Raw genomic sequence first — 18,487 nt, forward strand, 5'->3', positions numbered from 1 at the left:
AAGCCGATACAGTCCCTCGTACAATTTGTTTCTAATTTCGATACTCAGTAACTCTTAGCTTAATATTAATTGAAATAAATAATATACTTTATTAAAAAAAAAAAAAAAAAAAAAAAAATAGAAAGATTATAAATTCAAATTCAAATTCAATACTGAGTGATAAGAAAAATGAAAACAATTTAAACAAAACTTAAGCAAAAGAAAAAAAATTAAAAATTTTTTTAAATATATAGATTTATATAAATACCTTGGTTTATAACCATTATAGCCATAGGGTGCATAAGCACCACCTTTTATATTATAACCGTACCCGTAACCGTACATTAATGTAAATTAATATTTAAAAAAAAATAAGAAAAATATTTACGTTTGCTTTTGGGTTTTTTGTTTTCGCTTTGCTTGCTATAATTATTTGTTAACTGAAAAATAAAAAAAAAAATAATAAAAAAAGGTTATTAAAATACTTCGTTTTGATAATTTAATGCGAAAGTATTGAAAAATTTACAAAACAAAAGGCAAGTATTGGCAACCCTGATGATCACATTTATCCCATAAAAAAAGAACGCAAAGTAATAAAAAGACCGGTAACTGTAGTTCTTATGTCTTACGCGCAAATATGTACACGATGTACGTACAAAAGAAATGGGGGAAACAAGCAAACTTTGTTACATTTTTTTTTCTGTTCATTAAAACAGAAGAAAATTAATTTATTTCAACTAAAATGTCACGCTGTGAAAAATAATTTTTTTCAAATATAAAACAGCATCTTTTCTTTCTATGCTTTCTTATAAAAAGAGGGAGGGTTGAACTATATACAGAAAAAAAAAAAAAATAAGCATGACAGCTAGATAATATAATGCAAATATAATTTGCAGAGATTATTAAAAACGCGAAAAAACCTAGTAAAAACAAAGTATCAAAAGACGCGGAGGAGGAATAAGCAAATGTACATCAACCCACGTACATTCGAAAGTACGCACACACAACACACACACACATTTAATGATGGCGTGTAGACATTTCAAATAACTCCTAACAAAAAAAATTTGACTTTAAAAATTTCTAGGTTAACAAGAATTTTTTTTAACAAATCTATCCAAATTCCTGGCGCACTCACACCCATGCACACGCACCCATTCATTGATATGAACTCTATAAAACGTTGGTTTTATTTCATTGGTAGTTTCTCACACGAGTTACTTTATTTTCCTTTCTTTTCAATTTCTTGTCACACATATTGCATTTTTCGCTTTTTTCTTCTTCTTGCTTTCCTTTTTTTTTTTTTTTATTAATTCTATAGAAACTTTTAGAATACACACCAAAAATATTTTTTAAGATTTTCTTTTATTTGTGTTGTTGCTGATGTTATTCTTTGGGAGCAATTACTGCAAATATGAGTTACTGCAGTGCTTCTCAATGATGAAACAATAAAAATATAAAGTTCTTGAATTGTTTCTTTTTTTTTTTTGGAGACACCAACAAAAAATAATTATATTAATTATGCCGTTTCCAAATTCCTTACGTGTAAGTAAACCGTACCAAGCGATAAATGAGACTGAGAATACATTCAGGACAGCATTGCCATAAGCAATATCAAAAATCCAGTTTCGAGTCGTAGGAATATGATTACCAACTCAAAACTATTCAGACATCGTAAAAACGGATTGACTAATTACAAATAATTTATTGTAAATAAAAGTGCCCTAGCAACGAATGATAATTCAAGCGAAAAGGAAGAAGTCTTCTTTTTTGACGATCCCTACAATCATTTAAAATTTAAAAATTTTTTAAATTACTAGAAGCAACTGTATAAAACGTAGTCGTTCACCACCAAAAGTCTTATAACCTTGAAATAGACCAGTATTAATTTATAGTAACATTTGCAAAAATTGGCGGGGGCTACAGACGTAGCGGCATCCTTGCAACTTTCTGAAATACGCGCTGCAAACCTTCTAAGCTACGTAAATAACATTAGATCGGTCAAAAAATATGAACCAAAATTAACGGTATTGATCCATTTACTTTCATCAGTTCCCCATAAAGATGAGTTGCGATAAAAGGTTCAAAATAAATTGGTACATTTTCGAAATATCTGTAAATTTTAGAACGTTTTTCAAGTATAGGGACTGTTTGTAAAAATTCAATATTTTTATAACAGCGCTTAAGGTAAATATGTCAATATAACATATGTCATGAAAATATTATGAAAATTTCGAACGGTAAGTTGACCACTAAACTATATGGAGTGATATTAAATGGATTGTGAATCGGTAGAGTTTTTGCTGCATACATTCGCAAAAATTTTTGTAACAATACTCTTGCGAGAATTAATGTAGAGTATAAAAAGAATAGAATATTTCGCTCGGTTCAAAATCCGAAATTCGTCTAGGCGTGTAATGAATTCTAGGAAAGATCAAGAAAGTTTTTATTGAATACGTTTTCAATTAGTTCATAAAGGCAGGAAAAACTCAAATTGATACTTTTCCATTTTAAGCTATTATTTTAAAAGAAGTCGTTCTGCATTCGAAATACGCTCGGTCAAGGCACACACACATGACTCTGAGTTAGCGGTTTCTGCGTGTTGTGTCTTACATATTCTACTTTTATATAGTTTTTTTGCTGTTATGAAAATAGTCTCTCCAAATATTGGCAACTCTGTCACTCTCATTATTGTGAAAATCGCGCGTGGAAATATTTTACTACAAAACAAAAATTAATGAATATGTACAATTTTATTACTTTTCTAAATTAAATTTTACGGCAAGATAAATTAAAAAAATAAAAACTTTTCTTATTTCATTTAATAGTAAACAATGGGTATGCCATGAAATTTGAATAATTGTGAGAAGAAAAACTGCAGTTCGAATTTTTTCAAGCAAGCAAAGCATTAACTTTCAAAATTCAAAGAGTGATGGAATAATCTAAAGCAGTTTTAGGTTCGCTTTGGTTTACTCAATTCATTCAAGTATTTTCGTTCTCTAGAACAGGCAGGTTATAGTTGATAGCAAAAACAAATAAACGACAACAGATACATAGAACAGCTTCATTTCTGTAGTAGACAAGCAATTCTGCTATTTAACATTAAACATAAAACTTGTGACAGCTTACGAAATTCGTATAAAAAGTTTTATTGGAAAGTATTCCAACTTCAGAAAGAATAATTATGAATAAAATATCAAAGTACGAAAAAGATGATTAATGTATTTTACGATGATCTTATTTTCTTTACAAAGTCATATTAATTGGAAAAAATGAGGTTTTGGGAAGATTCACAAACTAGTGATATTCTTTCGGCGAAATTTGGAGATGTCTATATGATTTTTAGATCACGAAAAAAAATCTAGCTATAAATTCCAGTTTCGAACCATAATTACGTAAACAAAAGTATACCCTTAAAAAATTCCCTTCTCGATTTTATTGTAGAACTTAAAATATAATTAACAATAACATAATTTTATAACGTGTTCGCTAAAGGCTTATAGATTTAAGTTAATAACAATATCACAAGCTTGTATTTAAATAAAATTGAGATGTGATGTATTCTTACACGTAATGTCTTGGCCTAAGACCTATGTTAATACCGGTTGTAGATCGTAAAATCAATTTTATGGAAGGCTGGGCCTCTGGACCGATAGGTAATAGCTCGTAATGGCGTAAAACTTTAATTAGGATTACACGAATTTCATTTAAAGCGAAACGTTGACCAATACAATTACGAGGGCCGGCACTAAACGGTATATTACTATAGGCAGTTGACTCCGTCGTTAAAGTAAAATGACGTTCGGGTTGAAAATTTTGCGGATTGGAAAAAACATGTGGGTCTCGTAACATTTCCCGAAGTAATATAATAACATTGGTTCCAGTTAGCAATGTGTAATCGTCTATCAAGGAGAGATAAAAGAAAATAAGGAAGGGAATATGAGAAAGAGATGTTGTTTTGGATATTTACCCATTTCCAAAGAAGAATCTAACATCCGCCCAATTGCCGAAATGGGCGGATAAAGTCTAAGCGATTCTTTAATAACACAATTTAAATACGGCAACTGTTGCAAATCATTGTAGTTTAATGGACGTTGTAAATCATCCCCGAAGTAGCTGTGCAACTCTTCAAATAACTTTTGCTGTTCATTGGCATGGCGAGATAACGCGTATAAGCAGAAAGAGATAGCGCTGCTAGTAGTATCGTGACCTTCGAATAAGAACGTATTCACCTCATCGCGTATCTGCTTATCCGTTAAAGGTTGACCATTTACATCAAGAGATGTTAATAAAACATCCAACAGAGCAGAACGTTTCTTAAGATGCAAATCGTTATCAGTTTGTGAGACCTTCCTCTCTAAATGGGAATTTTCTAACAAGAAGTCTTGACGTTCTCGTATAATTCGCTCTGTAAATTGGTGAATAATTCTCACACTATCCGCACGAGCTTTATGCAAGCGTGGAGACGTTAACCGTCTTAACCAAGGAATTCCCAAATGTGGACGTACAAAGCCATCTGATATTATATCGGTTACTCTAAAATAGAGAAAATTTATGGGTTAGGAAAAACACTTACACATATACGAGCTAGAGCGAGAGAAAAGGAAATTTTCTAGTTTATAGAGCAAAAAAAAAAAAAAAAAAAAGTTTAAAAAAGAAGGATGTAAAAATAACAAGGGAATCATACACTTTAACTGCCTTTACAAAGTCCATTTTAAAATTCAATTGAGCATTTATAGAAACACCCATGGCAGCTTCTATAGAAGAAAAAAAAAAAATAAATAAATAAAAAAATAAATAAAATTTAACTAAAAATGTTTGCCCCGAATCATACATATTCTCATTCACATTCATATTTCTTACCCGCTATATTGTCCAGCGTTAATAGACTCACCGCGTCGTAGATGTTCACATATTGCTTACCGTCAGCAAATTTTTCAAGTGTATTAATAAATGTATCTGCTTGATGATTAAATATTTCTATAAACTGTTCTAATATCTGAAAATGAAAGGTTGGCGTTATAATTTTACGCATTTGCTGCCAAATCTGACCACTGCTCAATAGTAAACCGGAGCCCAACCAATCTTTTAGAAAGTGATAGACAAAATGTTTACTTAAATGCTGACGACTGCTAAGCAAAGCATCGACTAAACGATGATCCACTGTGACAACTACCGTTTGGCCTATAATACGCGAATAGAATGTTTTACCATAGCGTTGCACAAACTGAGGCCATCGTATATGAAAATCTGTTAATAAAAAATTTTGTGTGCAAACTTTAATCTTTCAAAATTGGAAAGTGTTTAATGCGTTACTTACTGTCCGGATGCATGGTACCCAAAATTAAAAAAGACCCAATAAATGGTATCCGGGAAACTATAGGTATGTTTTTTAAAGTTTTTGTTGCCACCGAACGTTTATAATAGTCCCACGTAACCAGAATGGTTACAAATAAAATTATTTCCAAAAGCATTATGCTCCCTTGCAATATTCATCAAAACATAAATAAAATTTGTCAAAAATAAAATAAATAAAAAAATAAAAAAAACCTGTCAAATTTATAAAAAAAAAAACAATTTCTTTTATTTTGTATTCAAGATATATTATAATAGATGAAGGTGTACGCTTTCAAGCGATTCATTTTATATATATATGAAAAATTTCCAAAAAATAAAAAATAAAAATTCCAACTTGAGTAAATTAATGAACCGTGTAATAAAACAAAAATTTACTCCTGCAAAAGGGAAAGAAATTATCGTTCATAAGCAGTAAGTATAAAAGTAGGTCAACCGTCGTAAGAAAAAACCCGATCTAAGAGGACTTTTTTTTTTCTTTATCACTTTTATCCCCAGCGAAGGGAAATTGCATTGTGAACGCAACTCAGCAATGCAGAGCCCTAGAACAAAAGTTTACAGAGCTGCGTTGAAAGAAAAACCTAAGAGGGAAATGATTACCTGAAGAATCAAAGAAAGCAATCGGAAATTTGATATCATTTATTAAGACCAGCGAAACGCGTGGGCAAACTGAGTAAATAGGAAACTTTCTGAACATTGTTGTGGGTAGAAATTGCAATTTTTCGAAATCTTTCTCAATATTTTCAATTGGAATTGATGGGGTCGCCGTTTAGGATCGCTTACGGTTACTTTTCACTTTTATTTACTAATCCAAGCCTATGAAATGCTCGTGCTAGTGCGTTAGTTAATCGTTTAAATATGTCGAGTACAAATTATTTTATCGCCCGAGATATTTTACTAAGAGCGATTCTCGTCTAGTTCCATTTTTTCAATAAATTGATTTCTTTTGCGGTTTGGGCAACATGTACCAACCTACAATTGCCGAAATTACATTTCAGGGGTACATTTATTTATATAAAATGAATTCGGTTTTAAAGAGTGGAAGAAAGAAAGTGAAAGTCATTTCCAGTGGCCTGCTTAATATGTTGGATATGTAAAATGATTTCTCTAAATACGCCATTCTTGTGATATCAATGATTAACGAAAAGTAATGCGGGAAGGCATTAGGGGTAGCCGAGTAAGTAAGAATCGCGACTACCAAGTCAGTGTTTGCGGGTTTAAATCTCAAGTATGGTAGAATTTGCTTTGCTCATAGCTATAGCGAATGTATAACACTAGTTGGGAGCTACTACTACTACTTCTCTTTCCTGGCGTCTTTGTAAGGGGACATCCTCTTAGTGATTGATCAGATTGGAAATAAAAAAAAAAAAAAAAAAAAAAAATTTTCATCTAAAAATTTCAAAACATTATTAAAAGTTTTATGGACTTATCATCAAATACTTTCTCGTCGTGCCAGTTGATTAACTCTTCCGCTTCTTACTGAACAAAGCAAAATAAGACTTTGATGTATTTGAAATAATTGCTTGTAAACATACGATGTATGTATATATGCAAACAAACAAGTTAGAAATGAGTGAATTTATTATTTTCTATTTTATTTTATTTTATTATTTTTTTTTTAATAATTGATTTTAAATATAATTGATGCAATAATAGTTGGTTTTAATTATGAAATTCCTTCACTTCTCTTATTTCATTTCGTTCATTGTCAAATTAGAATTAACTAGAATTGCAATATTTATTTAAAAAATATTTTCTTTATAGAAATTTTCTTATTTTCATCACATTATATATTGTGCTATTGCGAGAATCAAAAAAAAAAAAAAATATATATATATATATAGTTAGATGCTTTAAAAAGCAATGCGATGGATGAGAAGCTTTTCATTCCCTTATTATGAAACGTTATTATTATTATTATTATTATTATTGATTTATTTACCTTTATAATGATTTTTTAAAATTTTTCATCATTTCGTAAACACTTTAAATTGAATTTTTATTTTTTTTTTATTTTTTCTTAGTTATGTAAAAAGAGAAGACATCCGCTGAACTTAGTTTGCGGCGCTTTGATAGAACTGTTAGAAGGTGTTAGACAGAAATTATTGCAAACTTATCTGCAAAGCAAAGAAGCTTTTCAAAAAAAGAGAAACAGAGGTTAGGGTTCGCGATTTAAGTTTTGCCAACTTTTCCGAACAGCAATGCATGCTTTGATAAACTTGACGAAAGAAATATTAATACGAATAAAAATGTTCGTTTTCGTACTAATGTAAAAGCGATAGAATAAAGAAAAAATTCTTCGTTATTAACTAACTTATGCTCTTCTAAATTTCCATGGCATATAAAGATTACGAATGCATATGTGTGGATGATAATGGATGGATGAATGAATGCATTCTTACAAGAAAATTATGCTTTTTATGCCAACAACAATGCCTTGATTACTCTCAAGAAAGTAAATGCCGTTATCTTAAGAGATCATATTAATTTTCCTGTCGTAATATAATATTCGATAGATATATTTTAGAGATGACTGATGGTCTCTCAAGAACTGATCCTTTTTTAACTGAAAAGTGAAAATTCTATACTTTAAATAATTTGACGCAATTAAAACAGCAACGGCAAATAGAATCTACTTGAAGCGAATTTTAGAAGGGGAAGAAAATTTCTGATATATCGCCGTCATCGATGATAAGAATAGAAATGTTGTCCGCTAAGAAGAAGAGGTAAGAAAATATCCCAGGGAAAATGATGATAACTCGTTCGCAGAAAAAAATATGCTCTTGAGGTATGTTGTCTCCTCGATGTTCGACTCGCATTAGGTTAGGTGCTTGCAAGAATTTATTCCAAGCAATTATTTTATGCCAAATTTTCTAAGTAAGAAAATCTTGCTTTTGAATTATTATTAATTAAACAATTGAATAGAACGCCTATGATAAGTACTGTGTCTCACTACAGCAATGCAAGGCTCTAATCAATCATTCGGGACAAACAAAGATTGCTTGATTTCTTTCCATTACCGATGCACCGAATGCATGGAGCAACACCATCATCATCATCATCATCATCACATTATTGTGCTCATCAATGCAAATATATGCTTGCGTAGCAAAGATAAATTTTTGCCATCTAGTTGCGTTTCTGCAGTAATGCATAAAACTTAAGCGATGAACACAATGATTGCATTGCGCATTGTGAATAGTGTATTATACACTAACTGTTACGTTTTATTGATTTGCGTATAGTTGAACATATAGGATGCATTGTATTCTTGCAGCGACATATTTATAAAAACAAAATCATATCGTGTGATTAATCTATCAAACGCCATGATTTTGAAATACCTCACATATAACTCACATAAATAAATCACATTTCAATTAAAATTGATATTAAAAATAATTATCTAATTAAAAAAGTAATTAAAATTATTTGCCAAAAAACAAAAAACAAAAAAAAATCACTTGCTAAACAAAATCTTATCATATGGTGAGCTTTCTAAATCATATGATCCTCAGCTGCAGTTCGTTCGATTACGCAATACGTTCTATTTACGCTAATTATGTTATACATATATATATATATATATATATATATATATATATATATATACATTTTAACTAGCGTCAAGTTTTGTATCCACCTAAGCATGTTCGTCTGTCCCTCTGTCCATCTACGTAATATCGATGATAGATATTCTTCCGTTCGCAAAAGTTTAGATAACGCCTATGGCAAAAACACTGGAAGTTCTTGCCCGTAGGCTGGTATTAAAAATGCACTAAATCGATCCATCTTCTGAGTTGTTTGCTAATCATTCATTAAATGGGGCAAAACACGCAAAAAAGCAAGTGCACAAGTTCTGGCACTTTTCCAACTTGCTGGCAGTTTGCCAATATCCAATTCATATCTAAGAAGTATAATTCCATAAATCCTGCAAATCATTCCACAATTGCGAAACAATTCCGGTCAAACAGTCAAACTCATGGAGGTCACGATCAACTAACATCTAACGAGATATTTAAAATCCAACTATCTAATTGGCGACAGGCAATATGGCTTTGGTCCAGTGGTGATCTACTAATTTTCTACCTCACTAAAAAGTGGAATCGAACTATTCGCCATTTTGGCGAACGTAAGGTCGTTGCCCTTGTTATCTTCAACGGTATTCCACAGAATATCGCAAAATGCTCTTGTGTCCGATACGAGTTATAATCCATTTAAACGCATGTGTACCACAAGGCTCTGCTCTTTCCTCTTCTCTCTTCCTAGTATTCATTAATGACTTCTTATCACGCACGTATAGCAGCCATCCCCGGAGTGATTGGTCACAGAAGAAAAAAGTGCTAAGGCTTTCTTATATTCTACATAAGTGAAGAAAAATCAGCCGCGTCCATCTAATATTATAGAGTACGCAAATTTCTTTTTTATTTTTTTATTAGAATAATGCGATAAATATAAGAGAATCGAGCTTAGTGAAATATACTTTTCGTACTTGTTGTAATGAATTTGCGTTGCCCTGTAAAAGCGTAGAGAAAGATTTTTAGCTTTTTAGCTTTTTAGCTTTTCAGCTTTTTGTTGTTATTGTTTTATTTGTGTTGTCTTTATTGCTGTTCTGAATGCTTTGTTTAAAAGCATATTGCGAAAGATTATACATTAAAGCGATCTTCTGAGCAACATCGCAGAGACGTTATAAAGTTACAAACCATTTTTTGTTTGCAATTTGCTTGGCTTAACAAACAGCCTTCTTTTATAACGTAATTGAGATTGGGATATGTACTATTGTGACTACTGTTCCTCCGGAAAACCAAAAATCATACAAAGTCACAAAGCTATAATAAAAAACGGGAAAGCATATGGTTTTCTCTTATGACTAGTGACGACCGGTCACAGTGGCAGAATATATCTCTAAATATGATCTAATCTATACCCAAAAATGTTCTAGGCTTTAGACTATCTCTTTCCATTTTTGTGTGGACTATTAGTTTTGTTCGGCCGAACTTATAACTCTGATAACGCAGAGACTTGGAAGACTTAGAAAATTCTTACAGAAATTTCAATTCATTCAAAATTATTTATTCTGTTCGAAATAATGTTTTGTGTGTATGTTATATTTGTCAAATATGAACGCAATATAGATATATTAATTTGAGGATCAGATGAGATCCATTTCATTATGTCTGCATGTCGACCCTCGGTCGTCGGTCTATTCAAATTATGAGTGTGACATCGAAACTTTTGACAGAAAGACCGAAAAATTTTTCAATATTTTTCTTATCGTTTAAAACCGGTTGCAGCGATGGCTAATTCATTTCTCCACGTTACTGCCTCAAATTTATAGAGCGTTCAGTTTAGCGCTTTAAATTTGGCATTGATATTTTACTTATTAAGTGGTTTACGAAAAACTTTGGCCTGCGACTTCTACAAGTATGGAAAATACCAGGGTACATAACAGTTGAATTGGATGATGTTGACCTTCCTCTATATATAGAATAACAGTTTTCCATGTTATCGATTTATTCAGTGTACGCCGACGCTAATCATTTTTGTGTTGTTATTTAATTTGAAGAAATCTGCTGCCGCAGCCCATCAAATATGTTCAGAAGCTGATGTTGACGCACCTCCATCATCTTTCAATTGTCAATTTGGGTTTCAGCGAATGACAAAAGACGGCCTTATTGCACGAAATTCCACCTATCAGTTCATGAATCAATTGTTTCTAGATTTTTATACATAGGACGGGAAAGGTCGAAAACGAGCAAAATAAGTTGCTACCACACAAATTGACTGAAAATGGCATTTTGGTAAGTCGTTGCAAGAGTTGACCATGGATACACTGTTGCAGCTCGAATGGACCCAGTCTACTCACTAGATAAGGCGTCTTCTGATTATCACTTATTCAGTTTGATGCAGTATGGTTTTACGTAGGTTCGCCTTGTTGATGAAGCGGGTACGCGGGTCGGTGGGTGGATCCTGGCTGCCAAACCTATATGAATTCTTTCGATCGATTTTTTTCGTTAAATGCCTTTTTGAAGGGAAAAAATAGCCAACTATTTTTGCTAACTCCTAATAATAAGCTATCGATGCCATAATCCGATTAAGAATTAATCAGGCGAAGCATGGATATAAAAAAGTTAATTTTGACCTATGATTTGTGCGATAGGACGATATGTTATCATTATCCCATTTCCAGTGTCCAGTGCTGCAGTTAAAAATAAGCAAACCAGTGTACGTTAGAAATTTTTTTTTCATTTTATTTCGCTTATTTATTTTTAAAACAAATTTTTTTTTTTTTTTATTATTGCCATTTTTGATTTGTTTTTTAGTATTGTCTCGGTCTTAATCCAATATGGCAGCCATTTACTGAACGTAATACTAAATTTAGTAAAGGACGCACTTCGGGACCCAGGGGTAATAATTCAAAGTGACGTAACATTTTACTTATTGTGCTTTTCATTTCCAAGAGAGCAAATTTTTGACCAATACAATTGCGTGGCCCGGCCGAGAAAGGAATATAGGCGTAAGGATAAATTTTATGTATATTTTCGGCCATAAAGCGTTCGGGTTTGAAAACATCTGGATCCTCGAAATAATTGGGATCACGTAGAATAATGAAAATTCCTAATGTGAAATTAGTATTCGCCGGTATACGTTTACCACCTGCAATCGTAAAAATTGAAACGTTAGCGAAACGTGAAGTTCGAGTTAGAAAGCGTTTCTAAAAAACCTTACGTATTTCCACATCTTCGTTGAAATAGCGACCTATCATCTGTACTGGAGGATATAGACGCATCGATTCCTTAATAACGCATTCCAAATATTTCAATTCACCTAAATCTCGAATTGTCACCGAACGATCTTTATCAACCCCGAACACCGAACGTATTTCATCGAAAAGTTTTTGCTGCACTTCGGGATGACGTGAAATCAAGCATAATGCAAACGAAATTGCACTCGTAGTGGTATCGTGACCTTCAAACATGAAAGTGTCAACCTCTTCGCGTATATCTTCATTACTTAATCCGACACCATTTTCGGTCGATTGCAAGAGAACATCCAGCAATGCCATGCGTTTCTTTTGTCCCAGTTCGTCGACTTGGTTGAGTGCTCCGTATGAGTCCTTTTTTAAATTTTCTTGTAAAGTTTTGCGTCTCTCCATAATAATTTTCTCAGTAAACTCATGCATCAACCGAATGCTTTCCATTAAACGTCTATAGTCGTGAGGAGCGAGTAAACGGAAAATCCAATTGACACGTAGCCACACCTTAACGAAACGTTTTGAAATGATATCGCTTGCGCTATAAAGATCCCATATATTTAGTAAAAAATAATGAAATCATTGCTTTATGTTTTCAACGAACCATTGAACTGCCTGCACATACGGAAATTGTGGATTTTGTTGAGCGTTGATTTTCACGCCCATTGCCGTTTCTGCAAATAAGAAATTAAACTTACTTAATCACCTCCATCATTATATAATCTAATTGGGCTTTTCTATTTACCGGCTATTATATCTAATGCTGCCAAGCATACCACTGGATACATATTAATTGGCGTTTTACCATCAGCTTTGGATAATAAATTTTTCACCATCACTCCGCTTTGTTGATCGAATACTTCAACGAAATCTTCCAATATTTTAAAATGAAACGCTGGCGTTATAATTTTCCTTCGGGAATGCCATTTTTTACCGTCGCTCATTAATAGACCCGTACCCAGCCAACCATACAATAAATCGTATAAATTATTTTTAGTTAAATATTCCGTTGAGTTTAACACTGCCTCATAGTCTTTCGGATCACACGAGAAAACTGCAAGTTGTCGCAGAACCCATACCCTATACAGGGGACCGTATTTTTTCCTGTTGCGTTGAATAAGTTTTGAAATTTCTATAAATAGAAAAAGTAAGAAAGTTATATTTGGGGGGGGGCCGAATCTCGCATACCCATTACTATTTTTTTTTTTTTTTTGAATTCTACTTTCCAAGTTCTTTTATTTGATACCCATATCGCTGGTATCATTAAGAAGAAATTGATCGCGATGTCTGTCATATTCGTTTTAGAATTAACTCAGTTTTAGGCAGAAAGAAGAGGAGGATTTTAGGCATTTGAGGTTAAGAAAAACGGAATTGAGTTCAGTTTATGCTCCAGTGCGGGCTTCTGCCCTGTCGATATCTTCATTTTTGCGAGCAGGAGAGTGCCAACTACAAACACCATAGAGATGGACGGACATGGCTTAATCAGAATTTCACAATATACTTTCTTGGATCTCTGAAGCTTGCTTTTGGGTGTTACATGCATCATAGAAAAAAAAAAGAAAATGCGTGTACCCCTATCTTACAGTGGTGGGTATAATGATATGGATATAATGGAAGAATGTTATTGGAGCGGAGTGAAGCGGGTCTTTGAAAATTTTCCCACTTACATTTTTAAGTAAAATGACCAGTGGAATGTGTGCGGATATTAATTTAAGTCGAGTTTTAAAGCTCTCCGTGGCTTAGAGAACTTAATTGTGCTCGTATGACCTTGACAGATCAATTTAACGAAGGTCAGCTAAAAGTGAGTAAGGGTTGATAAAATAAGATCGTGACGTGTTCTAACATGACATGCAGCAATCTTTTGGCATGAGTATGGCTCGCAGATATTTATTGCGTACCATCCAACGCTGAATCTCGAATCATTAAACGAAATATGCTGAAGAAACTAAAACGCTAAGCTTCAAAGAAATCTCACGAGTACGCTTTTGATACATTCGTATATCCTGCTTTCGTATACCCGTCTCCCCGCAATTATATTCTTTTTTTTTTTTAATTTATAAGATATCAAGATATATTAGGATAACAATCGTGATTTTAGAACATGTGCCGTGCGACTGCTTTTATTGTATTTATGCAACTGATTTATAACGAATCGCCGATAAGTTCACCAAGTTTACCTTTTCAGTTTATTTCCCCCTTTTCAGCGAGCAAGCATTTCCTAAAAAGCTGCCCTTTGCATGTAAATTATTTTTAGTTTTGTTCAATTCTAATCGAATTCATTTTACTCTTGCAATAAATGTCAATTTTTTTACCAATCGTCGCCATAAACCCAGGCGTTACAAACTCATAAAAATGTATGCACCGTGCAGTAAGAGAAAATTTCTATAAGACATGATTCTGATAGTCAAGGTCGACAAGTGTTTGAAGACTGTGTAGAGCTCGGATGCAATCTTGACATTGAATTATCAATCATTTTATTAAACATTCAATTTCAATAATATACATCTCTCACACCGGTTGTCCGGTTGTCCTGATAAAACAAAAGTAACATTTTTTTCATATTTTTAATTTTAATTACGTATGTGACTTTATACGGTATTCATTTACTGCATCAATTAAATTAATTATAGCTATTGCAGATGACAAAAAACTCTTCCACACTTTTGTTATACAAAGAAACAGGCGCTCGAGTCCGAACAAGCTCATTTTTACAAAATGTCTTTTCATCCATCGTTTTAGATCACCTGTAAAACCTCAGATCTTTGTGCAGGGAAACAAGTCTTGCTTTAAGAAAAGTGTCTTGTCATTCTAGCTTAAAGTTTCAGTTTTTTAGATCCTTCGAACTCTCTTCATAGTATACACCACTTATGAACAGGGTATATTAAGTTTGAGATGACGTATGTAATACGCAGAAGGAAGCGGGTTAGACATTATACGGATCGATTTAGAAGTACTTTCGATTGAATCGATTAAATTTCACTTAAAATCAGTTCCATAAAACATATAAAAACATGTAAGATCATTATAGTCGGGCAAGTCCGACTATCAGATATACAACCCTACTTCGCTTAACACAGTTACTCATTACTCATTCGTTTTGGTAATAATACACCAAAATTTACACATTATTTTCATGCAAAGGCATACTTTCCATGGAGGAACTCTTATATGCGGGGATATCCAAAAAATAGACATACATGGTCCAAATTCGGTAAGGTTGATTTCTATTTCAATTAACTGTTATGGACTAATTTCAGCCATGAAATATTAAAAATTATTGCTTTTTACCATATAAAGATTTAGTTTACGTACGAGCGGCTATATGAGAGAGGATACCAATTTAGAATGTCCAAACGTTTTTACAGATCGAGTTTCGTCGAGAAATTATGAAAATTTGCAATTTCTTTCGATATGACGACTTTTCCAAATAGGGCTTTTATATGGGTAGAGGTCGGAAAAGTGGACCGATTCAAGCTAAGAAAACAAGTCAATGTCTCATAAGTTGTGATTTGTAGCTTAACTACAAATTTACATGGAAAGATATTACACGGGCAGAGGGACAGACAGACATAGATCGATGTAGAAGATTATTCTGAATATGAATTTCATCAGTATAATTAAAGGTGGGTCTATTTTAAGCCCTTCTATGTGTTACATAGATAGCCTCTACCTTAAGCGGTATCAAGTTTGAACCATGTAGCTCTATTTTTTGGATACTAATATGCGAACTTTCCTGAAATATATCGATATATAATGTTTAAGTTTGGTGTATTATTACTAAAACGAGTGAATAATTGTGTTAGACGAAGTGCTGATATAGGATATCTAATAGTCGGACTTGCCCGACTATAATGTTTTTAGTTAATTTTATCGTATTACAGTGATTTCCTCCGTTAATAATGCGTTCACAAATGTAAACGCTATAGCGTTCGCTCTCATTGTAATGTGAAATGACACGAAAGCCTTAGTAATATAGACTTTGAAATCGATTAATTATATAAATTTAATCTTTTGTAATTATTATGCACAAATTCATTGATTCATTGAATGAATCTAAAATTAACTAAATCGAGTTGAGAATTTTATCCCAAATAAGGATATGTAAAAATGTTATGTTCCTAGTTTCGGTAGTAGGAAAAAATATGAATTTTTATACGTAGGATACGATATATGATTAACGTAACGAGTGAGTGTGTATATGCATAATCAATTATCAACCAACCAATTAAATATCCTAAACAAATTGATGATGGGTATTAAAATGTTCAAAGCAAACCACTACATATCTATATAGATTGTATATATGTTTAAATAATAAATGATTCGAAGCTTAAGGTTAAATTCTATATATTTAGAAGAAGGGTTAGGTAACAACAAGTGTTATTAATTGTTAGATGAAATTATGCGCGTTATTATAGATTAATTTCATGAAAATAAAAATCGTTTACATTACCTTCTTGAGTTTGCCCGCGATACATAAGCGCATTACCGACAAATGGCAAAGCTCTTGGTCCGGGCATATAATGCAACATATCATTACGTCGCTTTACTGATAAATAATCCCAGAGCAAGAGGGCGCTAATAAAAATTATAAAAATTGCTAAGAACATTCTTCACTTTTTTTTTTTTTTTTTGCTTTTTTTATTTCCGTAATTCTTGAACTCGATCTTAAGTAACCACACAATATGGCTGAGTGTTTCGGAATAACTAAGAGTTTTTCTTCTATAATCATTTAATTTAAATGATAACCATAAACTTTTTAATATATTTTTTTATTCATTTTTTTTTTTTTTTTTTGCATTGATCAGGAAAGTTTAGAATGCACTCAAATATAGTACTCGTAATAAATATTAAGAGATTTTTAATGATAGTTTCGAGATTGGTTAGAGAGAAAGAAATTTGAAAAGAGTTGCAAATAAGTGATATCAACAATAGCTACATATGGTAGATTAGAAATTTTATTAACTAATTGCAACTGCAATAAATAGATAGCCAAACAAGTTGGACTACTTGAAACTGCATATACTTTAAATGCGGCAAACGTTTAGCAAATCCGTTAGAACTTATTTAAAAAAATGTTTTAACAGATCAGATCAGATATGTAAAATTAGCGATTGTGAATGACGAAGCAGTTTCAATATAATATTTTATTGTCAAATGGTGTCGTATGTGTCGAAAAATATAAAACGAAGCGGGACAACTTGTTTCAAAAAAAAAAAAAAAAAAAAAAAAAAAGTGCTAAAATTGCATTATCTTGAAAAGAATCTTTCACACTCATTATCTGAAAGCATTATTATAAGTATACCCTGGCAGTTGAAGATTAGATCAACTAGACGATCGGAAACATTTTCCGCTTGTCTTGGGAAGTTTTGCGCAACGGTTCCGTAATGCTATTAATGTTCTCCTTCAAAGTTAACCTTTGGCCAAATCTTAGCTTTCCATCTTAATTTTTCCCCATCTGAGGCGAGTGGACCGGGAAGATTAGTCGATTTGTCGAAAGTATATGCCGTTCATGTAGCACTTGTTTACTAGAATACTTTTCTTTTTATCCTATCCTTTAATCATGGATATACTGGTGAGGAAATTTAAAAAAATTCGGTTTAAGAAGATAAAGACTAGTAGGGTAGTACTTGATTTGTGTACCAAATGGTTGTAAGTCTTTTCGTAATGCAAACGTAGTCAAATGTAGAATTGACTTCTCTGATATTCATTTAAAGATCTGCGAATTTATAATATTTGCAAACTAAACCTCCAAAGGTTGAATTGAATTGAACTATATACGAAAGCAGACGAGAAGGAAAATTTAAGCGCAATCATCTTTGCACACATTTCCTTTAAGATCAACCTTTACAAAGGTTGTTTTCGTTTTATTATACCAGCATTGACGCATCCGATAACAAAGTTTTGTCTTGTTTTTTTTTTTTCTCAAGTCGCTGGGTGGATATCACTATTTTTCAAAACGTATTTCTCTTCTGGGATGTGTAGGTTTGTTTTCTTTTTGTAATTACTGAGCAGAGAAAGAGCGAGAGAGAGAGCGAGTGGTGCCTGTTTTACTTGTGCAGCTTCCTTACTTATAATAATTTATTTACCCAAATGGAACGGTGGGGATAGAGATAGAAATTGGATACAAAAACATGCGTCTCTTACTACGTCTTGTGCTTATGATGCACTCCTCTCAATGCTTGCACTCTTTGAATGCATTTAAAATGCGATCGTCGAGATTTTTTTCTTTTTTTTTTTTACTTTATCATGCTTGGCCAAGGTTGGCTTATATATTTTAATGATAATGACAGTAACTGTGACTTGCAAAAAAGTTGAATTAATAAACGAAAGAGAAATTTCTAATTTTGTTTTCTTAAACTTAGTATACTTAGAATAGACAACTAATCTTGAGACTCA

At 32.4% G+C, this 18,487-nt stretch overlaps 2 protein-coding genes across 4 annotated transcripts in view; both read right to left on the minus strand.

Annotated features, from left to right (window-relative positions):
• Nucleotides 1-397, minus strand: part of LOC119644711 (sex-lethal homolog) — a 67,246-nt gene extending 66,849 nt beyond the window's left edge. For all 3 annotated transcript variants that reach the window (XM_038044426.1, XM_038044423.1, XM_038044424.1), the window contains exon 1: nt 248-397. In XM_038044426.1, the coding sequence (XP_037900354.1) occupies nt 248-324 (77 nt within the window). In that variant the 5' untranslated portion in view covers nt 325-397. The remainder of the gene's footprint in view (nt 1-247) is intronic.
• Nucleotides 398-3,543: 3,146 nt separating this feature from the next.
• Nucleotides 3,544-16,818, minus strand: LOC119644734. The gene is made up of 10 exons (XM_038044452.1): nt 16,542-16,818; nt 12,834-13,220; nt 12,693-12,762; nt 12,064-12,629; nt 11,663-11,991; nt 5,300-5,471; nt 4,843-5,229; nt 4,667-4,736; nt 3,950-4,515; nt 3,544-3,881 (listed from the first exon to the last, which is right to left on the minus strand). The coding sequence occupies exons 1-10, from the start codon at nt 16,696-16,698 to the stop codon at nt 3,544-3,546; spliced, it is 3,042 nt and encodes a 1,013-aa protein (XP_037900380.1). The 5' UTR covers nt 16,699-16,818.
• Between the last annotated feature and the right edge of the window lie 1,669 nt (nt 16,819-18,487).

Source organism: Glossina fuscipes, unplaced genomic scaffold, assembly GCF_014805625.2.
Source record: "Glossina fuscipes isolate IAEA_lab_2018 unplaced genomic scaffold, Yale_Gfus_2 0, whole genome shotgun sequence".
Classification (NCBI taxonomy): domain Eukaryota; kingdom Metazoa; phylum Arthropoda; class Insecta; order Diptera; family Glossinidae; genus Glossina; species Glossina fuscipes.